Source organism: Neoarius graeffei, chromosome 19 (assembly GCF_027579695.1).
Source record: "Neoarius graeffei isolate fNeoGra1 chromosome 19, fNeoGra1.pri, whole genome shotgun sequence".
NCBI lineage: Eukaryota > Metazoa > Chordata > Actinopteri > Siluriformes > Ariidae > Neoarius > Neoarius graeffei.
The window spans coordinates 35,229,875-35,248,668 of NC_083587.1; the positions used below are offsets into that span (position 1 = coordinate 35,229,875).

Below are 18,794 nucleotides of genomic sequence, written 5' to 3' on the forward strand. Positions count from 1 at the left end.
GCCATGTTTCTCGTCCACAAATTGTGTGAACAGTCTAGATGGGTTAGGAATTCTCAAGGTAGAGGCAGACTGCAGGGCAAGCTTCATGGTCCTAAATGCTTCCTCTACTTCAGGGGTCCACGTGATGCTGTTGTGTTCCTGCAGACCCTTCCCATGGAAGAGGTTGCTCAGTGGTGCTTCCAGGATAGCATAATTTGGGACAAAAGTGCAACAGTAAAAGCACATTTCCAGAAAAGACATCATCTGTGTCTTTATTATTGGTTTTGGTAAGTTCTGTATAGCTTGAACTCGCTCAGAGACTTTCCCTGTGCAGAGATATCATGACCTAGGAAACGTACCTCTGTTTTTATGAATTGGAGCTTGGTGAGAATGGCTTTGTGTCCTTGTTGAGCAAGGCGTTTCAGCAATCCAGTGGTGTCGGCTTTGTACTGTGCCTGTGAGGGATAGACTAATAAAAGATCAACATACTGTTGTAAAACGGTACTCGGAGAGAGCTCTAGGGTACTAAGACTCTATTTTAGTGCATCATTGTAAATGGTAGGTGATTCACAATACCCTTGGCATAAACATGTGAACATATTTGGCTTCCCTTCAAACTGGAAAGTGAACCAAAACTGACTGTCCAGATGAACTGGAACACTAAAGAACATGTTTGCAAGGTCAACAACAGAAAAATGGGTGGTATTAGCTGGAATTTGTGACAGAATGGTATGGGTTTGGGACTCTAGGCTATATGGCTGAATTGACTGCCTGCAGGTCTTGGACAAACCTCTACTCAACAGGTACTCCAGGTTTATTGTGCTTCACTGAAAAGATTGGTGTGCACACTGGTGAGTCAGGACAAGGCACAATGATGCTTGTGGCTGTGAGTGATTAAAAAAAAACTGGCTTAATGCTGTCCACTGCCTCTTGTCTCAATGGATATTGTGACTTGCATGGACAAAAATCTGACTTGGGAGTTATAACTACTGGCTCAATGCCCCTGATCAGCCCTACATCGTGTTTCCCTTGTGCCCATAACCATTTTGGAACTGACCTAAGTCTTGGATCATCAACAGTTAAAACAGTGAATTGGAAACCTGCCCATTTGTCCCGGTCTGCAGTCATCCGACATCAACTTTACTGTCCTCTACACGGTCAATACTAAATGCAAGTCAGTGTGGTAGGCTTTCATAATTGGGCTGTATTTGACTGTCAGTCCCAAGGTGTGTTCCCAATCTGAAGTGTTTACACACTTCCTCACACAAGGGCCCAAATCTTTCCATCTATCTCCTTTTGCCTTTGCTAGCGACACGTGTGGCATGGTGGATGAAGCAGTTGTGAACCTGAGTCCTGCTTTTCCCTCTGGGGCCTTTACCAACACAGCACATCTACTGTATGTTCATTCCAAAACAGCTTCTGAGTATATACTCGCGCTCTCTCTCTACTTTCCCTGTAGCAATCTTCCTCAAACCTCTCATCTGGTTCTCCCTTATGCACATAGACAGTACAGTGTAAGGAGTCAGGGGACATTTAGTTTGTGTTGCAAGGATTGGTGTGCTCTCACGCCATTTGTACCAGTGATTCATTGACTGATGCTAAAACCGTTGGCACTAATCTCCACATATACACATAAACGGGAGGGTAAAGGCTACATCTAACCATGCTTGCATTCATGTTATCCACTAAGGAGGGTCCTACCACCTGAACCCCTTCAGCAGTACTGGTCAAGCTAATATTTAACTTGCACATTAGGTGTCTACTTAGGAGGTTTACTGGAAAACACTGTGACAATAAAAATGAGAACTTAAATTTACAGCACTCACCAGCTACGTGTGAGAGGAGTATGGTGAATGTTTTCAGTTATTTTCTGGCCTGAAGCACCAACAGTGTGTAGAAACCAGCCACCGATTCTTGGTGTCACAGGAAGGTCTGATGCACGGATGACAGAATGACCAGTCCAGAATCTACAAGAAAATCTAGGGTGCCATTAACAGAGTTAGTATAGGCATTTTTAAGTAAGCTTGTGTGTTATACTTAACATATGTTATACTTAACATATGTAGATTGCTGCAGTTGTTATAGGTTTGCAATGGCTGTGATAATGATTTGTGGTGTGTGTGTAAGTGTGTCTTCATTGCAGGAATGTGTGAAAAGGGGCAAAAGCAAACCTTCATGATTTTGTAGTTGCAGAACCTTGCTCCTTCCCTGATCTCAGTCTGCCTGGGCTGGATTCTGATCAGGCTCAGAGTGTTGCACTTGAGGGCATTCTCTCGTCCAGTAAGCCTCCTTTCCACAGATGAAACACCCCCTGTTACTGGATGCAGCCCTGCTCTTTCCATGCCCTCTTCCTCTGCCCTTGCCTCTTCCATGGCCCCGCCCATGTGAATTGGGGTATCCTCCTACTGTATGGACCATTGTCAGCATGGCTTTATGCATTTGTCTTCTTTCTTTTCCCTGCCTTTTCCAATTTCTCCTTCAGCCTCTTCTCTGCATGGACAGCATGACTGAGAATGTCCTTCAACTTTACCATTTCCCAGGTGATACAGCTGTCCTTAGTTTGCTTGCAGATTTCAGGCTTGAGCCCATTTAAGAAGGCATATTTAAGGTGTGCTTCATAAGGTGTCACATTGTTTGCGTTGTCCATGTCTGCAGGTTTGTCTAGCCCAGAGTAACCATTGTGCACTTCAGTGAGTTTCTGGAGATACTGGACAACTGTCTCTCCAGTGTTTCTTGCATCTTTACTATTTTCTCCGTTTTCTTGCTGTTGTGCTAGGATTCTACTTCATGCTTCTTTGTCAGGTTCCAGCTTACTCCTCGTGCACTGAGCTATCAGAGTAGTTTCCTGCTCGGGCTCCACATGAGATGTTTTCTCTGTGCTTGCCGGAGTCAAACTAGTCTGTGTGTAGACAGGTGGTGGGGGGTCTTGGAGGGGCGGAACTAGTTATATCATCTGTGGAGGTTGTGGATGGGGCTGATTTTGCACAGGAGGGGGAGGAGGTGTATGCAGGAAGGAGTTGAGGGTTCAGGCGAGATGGCTGAATGCGTGACATGCAAACAACAGGAAGAGAAGAAGAAGTAGAAGTTAGAACATTTTCATTAACCATGCTCTTTTGTCAGTGCCATCTTGGGCCAGAACCTTACTCTCGTCAGTGGCATTAGTATGCTGACTCCATACTGCTGCCTCTGTCTTCCACTTAGTAAAAGCATCCCAATCTACTTTTACACGATACTTCTTTTTCCTCTTCTCATTGTCAATCTCAACTTGCTTCTAACACCTCTATTTGACTCTGGCTAAAACTACCCTTCTCAGGAAACCCACAGTCTGTGACCCAAAATGTAAACTGTGCGCATGACTCAGGCCCGTAGTTTTTAATCATACATTGAACATTTGGAAAAGATGGGAGTGGTACCAGTATTTTGTTCTCTTTTGGTTTAGACTCTTGTTAACCCATAATTTAACACAATGCTAACCTTCACAGTTACTATGCACACAATATTTTATCATGTGTTCCAAACATGCACATACATGTACTAAATACTCAGACAATCCTCACTGCCTAGGTAGGTTTCCACAAACCTTACTTAAAAGATCTTACTGTTCCCAACAGTATTTGGATGATCCTGTCACTCCAATATTGTGTGACAAAGTGAAAGTAGAATTTTCTCACCCAATGTTCTTTGATGTCAGTAGCAGTGGGGACTTCCAAACAATCTTGCTGGGCGGACACAGACACAGAAGGAAAACATCTCATCTCATTATCTCTAGTAGTGCAGCAGATAACATAATTCAGAGGAATCTTTCAAATTGTGATACTAGCACCAAATTTGGCACAGATACTCCTTAGACATTATTCTTTTGAAAAAGTACGCCGGCCACTTGAAATTCAAGATGGCTGCCCATTTTAAAGATGGCCGCCATGTCCAGTACAGAAATATATCATTTTGCCATAACTATGCACAGACTTGTCCGATATGGATGATTCTGGCATCAAATTATACATTTTTGACCATGTAGAATCCAAATCTGGGAGAATAAAATCACTCAGAAGCTTACTTTTGCCTTATTCTTGGCCTTTTGTAAAATAGTCCACTAACATAGCTAGCATGCATGTTTGTATAGACTGTAGCAATAATTATAGTTTGGGGTGTAGGGTGTAGCAGTAGAGGTCGAGGATGTCCTCGTCATAGCAATCAGTGTTCTGCCTCTCCTTCAAGGGATTGGTCTGCACCAGTTGTGGGTGGTCTTTGGCCAAGGACGGAACCTGAGATGGATTCCTGTACATGACCTGCACCTCTCTTTAGGACTGGAGAAGAGCAAAGGAATACTCTTCTTCCATGCCTTCACTGGTTGCGATGTTGTATCAGGCTTCTGCAGCAAAGGGAAGAAGTCTGCATGGCAAACCTGGGATGTGTATGCTGAAGCTTCTGATGTCTTTGCCAAGCTCAGCCAGTACCCACCAACAGTAGATGATGATGATCTGGAGGTCCTGGAGAAGTTTGTAGTGACAATGTATGACAGGTCCAGTACAGTTACACGTGTTGATGATGCCAGGCTGGATATGTTTGCTCAAAAGCAGAGGCCATATGAAGCCATCCCTCCAACTCAAGCAGCACTACTTCAGCATGCAAAGCACGCTGCCTATCAAGCAGGCTGTATATGGAGTCAGTCAACACTGCGCCAACCAGAAACACAAAGTCCTGCTGACTGGGGATGGACAAAGAGTGGAGACACATGGAAGGTCTTCTGGACAACGCTTCCACCTATTGCCAAGAGTTGCCAACAGCTGACCAAATGTGGATGCAAATCTGAATGCCGTGGAAGGTGCAAATGCTACCGATTCAGTCTCACCTGCACCGGACTATGTAGCTGCAAATGTGAGGACGAGTGAAACCATGCAGCTCACTGCTGGGGTGAACAGTGCATTTGTGAGCTCTGTATTTGACTCATTGCACTCTGCAGTGACGAACATTGACCATAACTAAGCATTCCAGTTGTGCATTTAAAAATAACAAATAAAATAGTTTGTAGGATATGTTCTGGTCTATGTATATTTTTCATCATATTTTTGCTAGAAATGGCAGAAAGGAGCTCCCTAGAAGGTTAAGAGTGGGATTTTTAGATTTCTCATAGTCAAAAACCTACTTTTAGACACCAAGATCATTCAAATCGGTCAAAGTGGCCAGATTATATCCCATTTTCAAGTCTGCAGCGGCGGCCATCTTGAAAATATGCAGTCATCTTGAATTTCAGGTGGCCCGCATACTTTTTCAAAAGAATAATGTCTAAGGAGTATTTGTGCCAAGTTTGGTGCTTGTATCACCATTTGAAAGATTGTTTCAGTTATCTGCTACACTATAGCCGCTTTATCCTTCTACAGGGTCGCAGGCAAGCTGGAGCCTATCCCAGCTGACTACGGGCGAAAGGCGGGGTACACCCTGGACAAGTCGCCAGGTCATCACAGGGCTGACACATAGACACAGACAACCATTCACATTCACACCTACGGTCAATTTAGTCACCAGTTAACCTAACCTGCATGTCTTTGGACTGTGGAGGAAACCGGAGCACCCGGAGGAAACCCACGCGGACACGGGGAGAACATGCAAACTCCACACAGAAAGGCCCTCGCCGGCCATGGGGCTCAAACCCAGGACCTTCTTGCTGTGAGGCGACAGCGCTAACCACTACACCACTGTGCCGCCATGAGGAAAACAATACATTTGTATTTATTCAAAACAACTGCTCAGTGTTCTGTGAAAGAAAACTGATAACCAATAGCCACAATCTGCTCTGCTAAAGACTTTTCATTTTGTGATCAGCTGCATGTGGTTCAGTGGTGGGCCCTTTCTATGCATAAATATTCAACAGTAAATTTTCAGCCTGCTTTATGCAAGTATTGAGCTGTGCTCCCATGGGAGTAGCTTTAGAGCACTTCCTTTCTCCAGCTGGTTCTTAACAGAAGGCCGAAGCTCAGTGCTGAAGTTCATCTGCTCTTGCCCAGATGGGCCTCCTTTCCTCAAGATCACCAGTCACTGACCGTCTCCATTTTGCCATGTAATTATTATGCTCTGACAGGCTTTATAATCCACTTCAGTGGTGAGCTCTATTAAATATATGCCATGAAATGAAAGAAAGCAAACGAGAGTCCTGAAAAGGATTAAGGAATAATGAACATGTTATCAGTTTTAAGCCCTGCATGTTTCAGCCCCTGTAATTTCACATGTTCATTAAGGAAGGTATTATTTAATTCATGAGCTTTTATGCAACTCTGATGAATGGTAATGTCTGACATGTCCAGCTTTCAGTGTATTTTTAGTTGTACTAAGAATTAGGATCAGACATCTTTAAAGTGGCCAGACTCTTTAAATAGCAGATCTGTGGCTGACTGATTCTTATTTAAGCTCACATGATTTTATAATATTGCACACTATGTATACCTCTCTATGGCGAATAAGTTGTCCAAGACAGCCTTTTTTATGCCTCCGCCACCTTAAGGTGCAGGAGGCATTGTTTTTGGGTTGTCCGTCTGTCCATGCATGCGTCCGTCCCGCAACATTGTGAACACGATATCTCAAAAGCTACTGAAAGGAATTTCACCAAACTTTCACCATTTGTGTGCTTTGGGACAAAGATGAACTGATTAGATTTTGAGATCAAAAGGTCTAAGGTCAAGGTCACTGTGAGGTCAAATGTCTGTCCGAAAACCTTGTGAATACAATAATCTCCAAGGCAGATGAAAGGAATTTCACCAAACTCTCACCATTTGTGCATTTGGCAACAAAGATAAACTGATTAGACCTTTTGATCTCAAAATCTAAGGTCAAGGTCACTGTGAGGTCAAATGTCTGTCCGAAAACCTTGTGAATACAATAATCTCCAAGGCAGATGAAAGGAATTTCACCAAACTCTCACCATTTGTGCATTTGGCAACAAAGATAAACTGATTAGACCTTTTGATCTCAAAATCTAAGGTCAAGGTCACTGTGAGGTCAAATGTCTGTCCATAAACCTTGTGAACACAATATCTCCAAGGCTAATACAAGTAATTTCACCAGGTCAAGATTACTGTGAGGTCAAATGTCCATCCCCAAATCACAACTTAATAAGGCATGTGGTCTACCAGGCGGAGACATCCCCATCGACGCCGTTGGCGTCGAGTTCTATCTAGTTTTTTTTTTTAATGGATGATACTTTTCCTTTTGCTAGGCACTGTGGCTACATTAAAGCAAAGCAAGACCCTGAGGAGGAGAAAATGCAGTTCCAGCATGGCCGCGGTGAGAGACACTTTGATTCCGAAAAACAGTATCCAAATCAATGTCTTAGCTGTAGGCGAGAAGCTACCATGCTGTTAATAACCAGAGATCACCTTTCTGTCTTAACTTTTTACAGTTCCTTACAGCTTCCTTACAGCATAAAATTCTCAGTCTCAGACAACACTTATCTGAGTTGCCTGTAGCTAGTTAGAACAGACACTCTGTGTTTGGCTCTGCTGTTCAGTAAGTGGGCAGAGGGCAAATGTGTCTCTTTAGCGAGTCATGCATTTGTCAGTAAGTGAAGGCTCTGAGTGCAGAGGCTCGCCTCTGTTGCATCTGCTAATAAATTATGCCACTGATCACTCCAGTTGCCTAATGTGTGATTTCTCTAATGACACTTTTCCTGCCTGCCAAAGACAATGCTTAATGAGGTTGCAAATGTGACACATCACTCTTTTAGGGAAATGGATGGTTTACTAATGAACAAAGCAAACTGACTAGAAAAACATGATCATTATCCTAACCTTGCTGTCTTTCCTCATGATTTTCAGTCCCACTTCCTGGAAGCAGAACATACATTCATCCTCACACATATGAGGACCCGAATCAGGCAGTACGTGATTTTGCCAAAGAAATTGACATCTCCAACATCCGTATAGAGCGAGTGATTGGAGCTGGTAAGGTTAAGCCATTGAACTTGCACAGCTACACAGTATAAAAAGAAAAAAAATGAAAAAAATCAAGCCATATGACCCTGTGTTTTAATCCAGGTGAATTTGGGGAGGTGTGCAGTGGCCGTTTGCGTCTGCCAAGTAAAAGGGAGATCCATGTGGCCATCAAGAGTCTAAAAGCAGGCTACACAGAGCAACAGAGGCGGGATTTCCTCAGTGAGGCAAGCATTATGGGACAATTTGACCACCCCAACATCATCAGGCTGGAAGGGGTTGTGACCCGACGTGAGTTTCAGTCCCATGTTCAATAAGCATATACTCATACACATGTAAATGTTAATGTATTCAAATATACATTTGAAATTTAAAAAATGTGTTTTTAACATATACAAATTACATGTTCACATGTTTTTAGATACCTTGCCAGATAGTTCACAGTGCATCTGGTTGAAACTAGAGTTGTGCTTCAGGATTAGGATCCTGGGGTACGCAAGAAAGAAGCTGCACAAGAAGGTTTTTACTTTCATCTGGGTACAAGCAAGGGGTCATAGCAAAAAAAAGACACATGCAGCGGATTTACATTATCGTGACTCATCAGGGTCACAATAGTTTAAATTAAGTTATTTTGTTGGAGGAGGTTATGTTTTTGTCTCTGTTTGTTTTTCTTTTCCCAATGTAAATGAAACATAAGTAGTGATCAGATTTTGTTAAAATTTTGAGGAAAGGTACAGTAGGCCATGGACCAAGGAACAATTGGTTAGATTTTGATGCAAATCCAGATATGTATGCGGATCCAGCATTGTTTTGTCTGTTCCCAACGTAACTCAAAGTTGTGAATGCACTTTGATGAAATTTGGTGTACAGCTTTAGTATTATCCTTGGTATAAGTGATTTGATTTTGATGTTGCTAATATGTGGCTTGGTGGAGGTATGAACTCTACTGAGTGCCCTTCTAGTTTGTTTATATTTTGGGAAATATATTTGGGTACCAACTAAATTAATTAGAAAATATTATGGATAGGTGCAAATCAAAATAATAACTTTGCAAACATGATAAAAAAAATGCTAGTTGAGGAATGCACATCGCTAGTTCAGGAATGCTTAGACAATGGTCAGAGATTTCATAGCTCATGCTAACAGTACTGGCATTTCTGCATCTGGGTTTTTTGTTTGTTTTTTTATTGTTTTCAATGATAAGGTTCATAAAATTAAATTTAAAAAAAAAATCTGCTGGTTTAGGCCAAACCCAATTAGAGATTAAATCCAATTACAGATGCAAATACAAATATTTGGAGGATTAAACAGATAACGTTAGTAGTGGCATTGCATTATGTCTTTAATATTCAGTCACAACAGATATACAGTATATTTGTCACATCAGCACGCAATTGAGCTTGGTGTGCCTCAAGTGGCTGATCATGCCCACGTGCATTTGTATTTGGAGTGAACATACTGCAAGGACCAATTAGTGGATTCACCTGTTGCTGTTTTGAGTGCAATCAGCGCGCTTGTAAAAGGACTCCTCCACACACTAATACTTCTGGAAGGATTCTCACTTTATCACAGGTTTGTCTTCCACATGTCTGAACCTTGTTTTGTGTTACTCTGGATATTGGCTCGGTTTTCCATTTTGTTTATTGTGACTGTCTTTGCATCATATTGTCTATTGTTTGCCTTATGGTGTTGTGCATGCCTGTAAATAAACACCTTCTTGCAATTACATTCATCTGCAACCCATTATCTGACAATATTGTGTGTGTGTGTGTGTGTGTGTGTGGAGGGCATCAGTGATCATCTTCTGGACAACAGTCAAGTCAGCAGTCTTCCCCATGATTGTGGTTGTGTGTACTGAACTAGACTGAGAGATACACTGTGTTCATACTGTTTTACTCAAACTCGAAATGAAATATTCTAATATTTTGAGATGGGTTTTTTTATGTTTTTGTACTGTATGCCATACTGATTAAAATAGAAAAATGCTTGAAACATCTTAGTTTGTGTAATGAGTCTATAATATATAACTTTCACTTTCTTAAATAACTGATGGAAAATATTGAACTTTTTCACAATATTCTTTTTTTTTGAGCTGCGTGTGTGTGTGTGTACACACATATATATAATTTGTGTGTGTATATGTTTCCATGCTTGATACCTGTTAAAATAGTGCATGGATTTTCTCTGTGCTCCTTTTTGCCTCTACACAGCATGCATGGAACATGAATATTTCATTCGTATGAATATGCATCATCCGAACATTGCTGTATGAGAAAAGTGCTGGCCTACTTAATGAGAATTCCACAACCTCAGACAGTAGAATTTCACTGTAAACAACTCACTAAAGCATCTAAAATGCCATAGGTGCCATAGATGCTCAGATGAATCTCTCGACAAAGAGATAGACAGAAGAAAAATTGTTGATGCACTGCTTCCTGTGTTAATTTACATTTCAATAGAACTCATTAGAAAATGTGTGCTAATAAACAGCATATATATATAGACCCCACATTGGGACCTATTAGTCAGATGATAATGACGGCCATGAGGATAATGTTACTACTGATCTCCGTCCTACATTTATCTGTTCACTGAGAGCAATTTTGTCATATTTTGGACTCAAGGCTCCAAATCAGTGTGGTGTTTAACAGTGGTGTGTTGTGTAAGGGAAAAAAAAGGACTGTAATTGGATCACCAGAAAATGAATATCCGACCAGTTTGATATATTAGCAAAACCTAAACCATTTATAACAATTACTAATGTAATGTGTGGCTCTTAGTCTAAATTTGTCCAAACGTTTCAAATTGTTGTTGATCTGCATATCAGTGCTTTTCCTCTGTCTAACAGAAAAGGCAAGATATGTCATGAATTCTCCTTCTATTATGCAGTGCTACTAAATTACATTATGCATTGCTTTATTTACTACTCCAGCAAATATGTGGAGTGTGGGTTAGCAAGTAGGAGTAGAACAAAATATACGGTATATAAAAAATCAGAAGTATTTCATAGGCCAAGGACACAATATTTACAGGAAATTTGACTTGGTAAACAATGGTGCCTACAGGGACTATCCAGAGCACAGTAATGGGCAGGAGATCATATGTACATTTATAGCACAGTGTGGTTAAATTCTTGATTCAGAAGCTGTGTATACCGTAGGCATAACCCGTAACACAATTTTTAAGAAGTGCAAAACTTTTTTGTGCAAGTTGTAAAATGGCATAAGGGGAAAAAAAATTAAATATGTAAGTAAGCAGTAAGGCAACTGTTCTTGGTGATCTGTAGTGTATGTTTTGATTGTAAGTATATTTTATTTATAAAACACATTAAAAACCAAAAGTGCTACTCAGAGCTTAGAACATATAAAACAAAGGCATAAAAACCCAGCAACATATAAAATAATGATAACAGGAGAAATATGTATGATAAAACCACACAGATTAAAATACTAATTTGTAAAATTAGATCTTGCAAAACTTTTTTTTCATTTAGGTCAAGGTATTTCAGGGTCAGTTCAACTACATGGAAACCATGACAGAAACCACAATAATGGAGCACACACACCAGTGAGAGAGGCTCATAAAATTCTGAGATTGGCCTCAAATATAAAGACATTAAATCAGTTTTGTGGTGTTGTGGTGTTTGTTTTGTGTGTGTGTGTGTGTGTGTGTGTGTGTGTGTGTGTGTGTATTTTCATGGCATTCAAGCTGAATGCTAATACTAACGCTCATGTTAGCATGACCGCTCAGTGGGTGTAACCGCAATGACAATGTGATTGGTCACACAGATACTGTAAATGCTGATAATGCAGTGTGTTTCTGAATATACAGGGTGTTTCAAAAAATTTTGATATTATTTGAGATGTAAATATCCCAGGCGGCATGGTGGTGTAGTGGTTAGCACTGTCGCCTCACAGCACAAAGGTTCTGGGTTTGAGCCCAGTGGCCAACAGGGGCCTTTCTGTGTGGAGTTTGCATGTTCTCCCTGTGTCTGTGTGGGTTTCCTCTGGGTGCTCCGGTTTCCCCCACAGTCCAAAGATGTAGGTTAGGCTATTTGGTGGCTCTAAATTGACCGTAGATGTAAATGTGAGGGTGAATGGTTGTTTGTCTCTGTGTCAGCCCTGTGATGACCTGGCGACTTGTTCAGGGTGTACCCCGCCTCTCACCCGTAGTCAGCTGGGATAGGCTCCAGCTTGCCCACGACCCTGCACAGGATAAGCAGTTACAGATAATGGATGGATGGTAAATATCGCAGAAACTACATAGTCTAGGCAAATGAAGCTGAACAGGCTTAATGTTGAGCAATATAAGATTTATTCTTCAAAATTTGAATGAGAAATTCAAAGGTATATGGATTCCATGAACAATTTCACAAATTTTCTATATGCATACCACCTGAGACACGGCACACGTCGAGTCAGTAGTCCAGCTCCTGCCAAACACACTGCAGAATGTATTTGCAGTATATCACAGTGATAGATTACAGTACATGGAATGTCAGATAAGTAAATCATACACAAAGTTGTTAATTTATTAAATACAGTGGGGCAAAAAAGTATTTAGTCAGCCACCAATTGTGCAAGTTCTCCCACTTAAAAAGATGAGAGGCCTGTAATTTTCATCATAGGTACACTTCAACTATGAGAGACAGAATGGGGGAAAGAATCCAGGAAATCACATTGTAGGACTTTTAATGAATTAATTGGTAAATTCCTCGGTAAAATAAGTATTTGGTCACCTACAAACAAGCAAGATTTCTGGCTCTCACAGACCTGTAACAACTTCTTTAAGAGGCTCCTCTGTCCTCCACTCGTTACCTGTATTAATGGCACCTGTTTGAACTCGTTATCAGTATAAAAGACACCTGTCCACAACCTCAAACAGTCACTCCAAACTCCACTATGGCCAAGACCAAAGAGCTGTCAAAGGACACCAGAAACAAAATTGTAGACCTGCACCAGGCTGGGAAGACTGAATCTGCAATAGGTAAGCAGCTTGGTGTGAAGAAATCAACTGTGGGAGCAATTATTAGAAAATGGAAGACATACAAGACCACTGATAACCTCCTTCGATCTGGGGCTCCACGCAAGATCTCACCCCGTGGGGTCAAAATGATCACAAGAATGGTGAGCAAAAATCCCAGAACCACATGGGGGGGGGACCTAGTGAATGACCTGCAGAGAGCTGGGACCAAAGTAACAAAGGCTACCATCAGTAGCACACTACGCCACCAGGGACTCAAATCCTGCAGTGCCAGATGTGTCCCCCTGCTTAAGCCAGTACATGTCCAGGCCCGTCTGAAGTTTGCTAGAGAGCATTTGGATGATCCAGAAGAGGATTGGGAGAATGTCATATGGTCAGATGAAACCAAAATAGAACTTTTTGGTAAAAACTCAACTTGTCGTGTTTGGAGGAGAAAGAATGCTGAGTTGCATCTAAAGAACACCATACCTACTGTGAAGCATGGGGGTGGAAACATCATGCTTTGGGGCTGTTTTTCTGCAAAGGGACCAGGACAACTGATCCGTGTAAAGGAAAGAATGAATGGGGCCATGTATCGTGAGATTTTGAGTGAAAACCTCCTTCCATCAGCAAGGGCATTGAAGATGAAATGTGGCTGGGTCTTTCAGCATGACAATGATCCCAAACACACCGCCCGGGCAACGAAGGAGTGGCTTCATAAGAAGCATTTCAAGGTCCTGGAGTGGCCTAGCCAGTCTCCAGATCTCAACCCCATAGAAAATCTTTGGAGGGAGTTGAAAGTCCATGTTGCCCAGCGACAGCCCCAAAACATCACTGCTCTAGAGGAGATCTGCATGGAGGAATGGGCCAAAATACCAGCAACAGTGTGTGAAAACCTTGTGAAGACTTACAGAAAATGTTTGACCTCTGTCATTGCCAACAAAGGGTATATAACAAAGTATTGAGAGGAACTTTTTTTATTGACCAAATACTTATTTTCCACCATAATTTGCAAATAAATTCCTTAAAAATCAGACAATGTGATTTTCTGGATTTTTTTTCTCATTTTGTCTCTCATAGTTGAAGTGTACCTATGATGAAAATTACAGGCCTCTCTCATCTTTTTAAGTGGGAGAACTTGCACAATTGGTGACTGACTAAATACTTTTTTGCCCCACTGTATGTCTATTTTGTAGCAAATATACTGGCACTTTGTGCATACAAAAACTATATACAGTGAGATACCAATTTACAGTGCCCTCCATGATTATTGAGACCCCTTGTAAAGATCCTGTGGGGTGAGCTGAAGAGGAACGCGCACAAGAGAGGGCTGAAGACCCTGGATGATCTGGAGAGATTGTGTACAGAGGAATGGTCTCTGATGCCCTGATCAGCTAACCATTTTTGTGTTGATTTGGACATATGCTTCAGATCATTGTCCTGCTGGAAGATCCAATGACGACCCAGTTTTAGTTTCCTGGCAGAGGAAGCCAGATGTTGATGTAAATCTGATGTAAATTATTGCTATAATTATTATAACACTATTATTGTTTACTATTATAACACTATTATTGGCACCCCTGCATTTAATACTGTGTACAACATTTTGTTGTAAATGGGTTAGGAAAAAAAAAATCCACCTTTTGGTGAAGTACCTTCATCTCACACTGAAACAATGAGAAAAAGTCAACCCTTAATTGAAATAAATGTATTCAGGAAAAAACCCCAAATCCCTCAAGAAATAATTACTTTCAACAAAAACAAATGATTGCACTATTATTATACTATAATTACTATTATAACACTATTATTGCAACCCCTGCATTTAATACTGTGTACAACATTTTGTCTTCAGTAACATTTTACAGTATAAGGTTGGAGATACAGAGCAGGGCATCTGAGACCATTCCTCTGTACACAATCTCTCCAGATCATCCAGGGTCTTCAGCCCTCTCTTGTGCTCTTTCCTCTTCAGCTCACCCCACAGGTTTTCAGCGGGGTTCAGGTCAGGAGACTGAGATGGCCACGGCAGAAGCTTGATTCTGTGATCAGCTAACCATTTTTGTGTTGATTTGGACATATGCTTCAGATCATTGTCCTGCTGGAAGATCCAATGACGACCCAGTTTTAGTTTCCTGGCAGAGGAAGCCAGATATTGATGTAAATGTCCTGGTATTTCAAGGGGTGCATGTTGCCATGCACCCTAACAAGGTTTCCAGGGCTTTTGGAGGAAAAACATCACAGAACTTGCACCATATTTTATAGTTAGGATAGGGTTCTTTTGGATTGGGTTCAGCATAATTTCCAGGTGTGCCAATAATAGTTGCACATGTTTTTGTTGAAAATAATTATTTTTTGATGAGGGATTTTTTCTTTGTCTGAAGAATAATTTTTTTTTCAATAAAAGCCTGGATTTTTCTAAATTTTTTCCAGTGTGAGAGGAAGCTACTTCGCCAAAAGGTGATTTTTTTTCTAACCTTTTTCACTCATTTTTACAAAGGGTGCCAATAATTGTGGAGGGCATTGTGTATGGATATCAGATAATGAACTGGTAACATAGTTTATATGCTCTGATGTAACATATCCAGTATACCATTTATTAGCCTTGGCAGCATTGGTGATTTTGCAGATATCATTTGTGTGTGTGTTGGGTTTTAAGTGTGTCCTCCTCCATGTGTGTGTTGATTGGGTGAGATAGGATAGATAGGATCATGTGCAGAGTGTCACAGTAATTTCACAGGTCAGAGAGCATCCTGATGGTGCTGAGCAGAGGCAGACGCCAGGTCAAGACCTCAGTGCGCTGTGAGACACAGCCAGCTGCCAATCACTCATCTGACGGAGACAATTTGGGATGAATTAAAGTAAAAAGAGTAGTTTGAAAGAAGACAACTCTAGTTTATGTTTATACTTGTCCACAGAAAGAGAAAGGAGGAGACAGAGGGCACGGGCATAATTCTGTTGGAATATGGAATGTGGCTGTCAAATTACACAGAGCTTAAAGAGCTGCTGTATCATTATCTCCTGCGAAAGAAAAATTAGACCATGATTGAGCTCATTGTAATGCAAATAGAGTGGCGGCTAAAAGAATGGGACTAGACTAGACCGCCATCCTCCAGCCTGTCTTTACAAAAACACTGAGCTGTCATGGTCTCCATGATAAACCCATTGTGAATTTAAATGCCAAATTAGTCGGTTATCTTCCATCTGATAATGTGCATAGGCTGTCTACTTCTGCTGAGTTTGGACCTAAAATGGTTTTAGATGTTTTTCTTGATGGGTTCTGGCCTAGTGATTGGCCTGCAGACAAGGGAAAGAGTGAAGAGGATCATAATGGGATTATTTTTGACCTGGAGCATTACATTTGACTTGTTTTATATTCTAGTAAGAGGGAAGGGATTCCATCTTGAAAATCCATTATAGTCTGACATAAGGGCCAGTTTGTACCTGGAAAAGTGACCCAAATGCATGTTTCATTGAAAACCTACAATACATGTGTAAACTTTGTGACATGAATTTTGATAGAAACACTTATTTACATTTTGATTTAACAAGTTGTTTTTTTTTTAATTGAATGGTTATTATTTCTCTGTCTGATAATGATATTTGGGCTGAAAATATCAAGGCACATCATGATTAAATTTTATTCTGATTGTGTGTCAATATGTGATTTATAATATTATTTTATGCATCCAAATCCATGTTAACGTCTTAATTCTTCAGCAATTATTGTTTTTCTTTCCCAGTATGACCAATTTCTGTTTTTAATGAAGGCAGTGGCAATGTGCCATCTGCCTACTAGCAGAATGCATGTCATCATCCCCACTACATACATACAATTTATTTTTTATTTGTTTATTATAAGATTTTTTTTCTTTTAAAAATATCTAAGGATGATCTTTGCGATATATACAATTAATCTAGACTTTCTCGAACTATTGAAATCCAGGCACACTTATCCACTTCATTTTTTCCCCTAAATGCTCTGTTTGAAAATAAGTCTGTTTGAGGTGCTGCAGATTTAGACAGCTCCACGATGATGTGTAATCATCAGTTATTGCCCTGTTTTAATCACACTCCTTTTAGCATTGGGCAAAACAGTATAATTATATATCACAGCTAAGAGCACAGGCTGCTTCATTGTCCAATATCAATAATGCGCCATTACAACACAGTCATGGACGAATAGCTCATGCCTAATGGCCATAATGAACTGATCACAGGGCCTCACGCCACTTCTTAGGAAATGAACTCTCCTTTCACAGCTCTAAAATAGAAAAATGCTATTAGCTTCTTCTGAACACGTATTAATGTGTATCCTGCAATGGTTATTATTCTCAGGCCAGGTTGTGACCAGTGCTCTGTGAGTATGTACCAGTCAAACGTTTGGACATACTTACTCATTACTATGAATGAATGTATGTCCAAACTTTTGACTGGTACTGTAGATGATGGGGGCTTAAGGAAATGTTGACCTTGCTTACTGTTGAGCGATTTGTTAAGCCCCATTTTGTTTTAATGACTCCCTGACTCTGCCATGCTTGTCATGTAATTTACTTTTGAGAAGTATGACAAACCCAGCTGTGCTTTATTAACAGTGACAGCTTGGAGATGCAAGCCAAGCCCATTCAGATGACTGTCTCACACACACACACACACACACACACACACACACACACACACACACACACACACACACACACACGAAAGCAACAGGACTGGAGGAGATAATTAAATACATAGATAGGACTGAGTTTTTATCATCTTGCAGTAAATGAGGACAGTAACAGTGATTCAGTTAATACTGCTTCACCTTTAACCTCAGACTTCAGCCTAGGGAACTGTGCTTAGTAATCACAAATCACTGCCATTTGAGTCACCCTTGAGGACGAGTAGGAAGTTCCCAGGCCTGTGAATGGGGTAAGAGCTTTCCCATCATTCCCATCAGCCCCTTTTGATAATCAGGCCAGATTAACCTCTTGGTCTGTCCTGTCCGAGCTCCACAGAGCAGGTGGTGGCTCAGGCTGGAGCTGTTTTGATCGTCACTCTGTTATTGCACTGGAATCAAGAGAGAATTTTTAATCAATTTGTGACACACAGGTGTGAACCTCTCTTTCCCTCACACCCTCATTCAGCACCATATGTGGTGCTGGCAGCTGCCTGTGCAGAGTGAAGTACACACTTTCCCATTAGCAGATTTTTGCACCTCTTCTCTCCTCCCTTGGCCAATTCATTACCACCCCCCCCCCCCCCCCCCAAGAGCCTTCTGCCTTCTTTCCCTCTATTCCTCCACCCCTCCATCTTGCTTCCCTCCATAGGAACTCATTACCATTCATGGTATTTCTGGACAAAGATATTCTCTGAGGATGGCTCACTCTAATTATCTGCCTGACTGTTATTGAGAGCTTTGATTAGGGGCTGTCACTATGAGTAACTGGCAGCAGGTACTGTAGAAGACAGAAGAAGAGAGGCGGGTAGTCCATGGGGTGTGCCAGTAACATTCATTTGTTTCTGTCAGAAATGAATTAAATATGGAACATAAAGCCTTTTTGGCCACTTTGCAATGTCTTTTTGAGTCCCTATTTTCTGTGGAGAAATAAATATAAAATACTCTGTCTGTAACCCCCCCCCCCCCCCCCCCCCCCCCCACACACACACACACAAACACCTTCTCATCACTGCCTGCTTCCTCTTTTTTCATATCTATAGGCAAACCTGTGATGATAATAACAGAGTACATGGAAAATGGATCGTTGGACACATTTCTGAAGGTGAATATTTCTTACAAAAGCAGCTGATTTTCCACAAACACAACTGAGCACAGTGACTAAGTTTATGTATTCTCTCGCTAACAGTCTGGGGTGGGTTTCCCAAACACATCGTAGCACAAAGATCAACATTAAATGGTAGCGCGAGCATCACAACAAACACTCT

At 41.1% G+C, this 18,794-nt stretch overlaps 1 protein-coding gene across 1 annotated transcript in view; it reads left to right on the forward strand.

The window, feature by feature from the left end:
* The window catches only part of ek1 (eph-like kinase 1), a 206,055-nt gene that overhangs the window by 163,913 nt on the left and 23,348 nt on the right, over window positions 1-18,794 (forward strand). Inside the window, exons 9-12 of the mRNA XM_060900022.1 lie at window positions 7,190-7,257; window positions 7,788-7,913; window positions 8,007-8,192; window positions 18,570-18,631. Coding sequence (XP_060756005.1) covers window positions 7,190-7,257; window positions 7,788-7,913; window positions 8,007-8,192; window positions 18,570-18,631 — 442 coding nt within the window. The remainder of the gene's footprint in view (window positions 1-7,189; window positions 7,258-7,787; window positions 7,914-8,006; window positions 8,193-18,569; window positions 18,632-18,794) is intronic.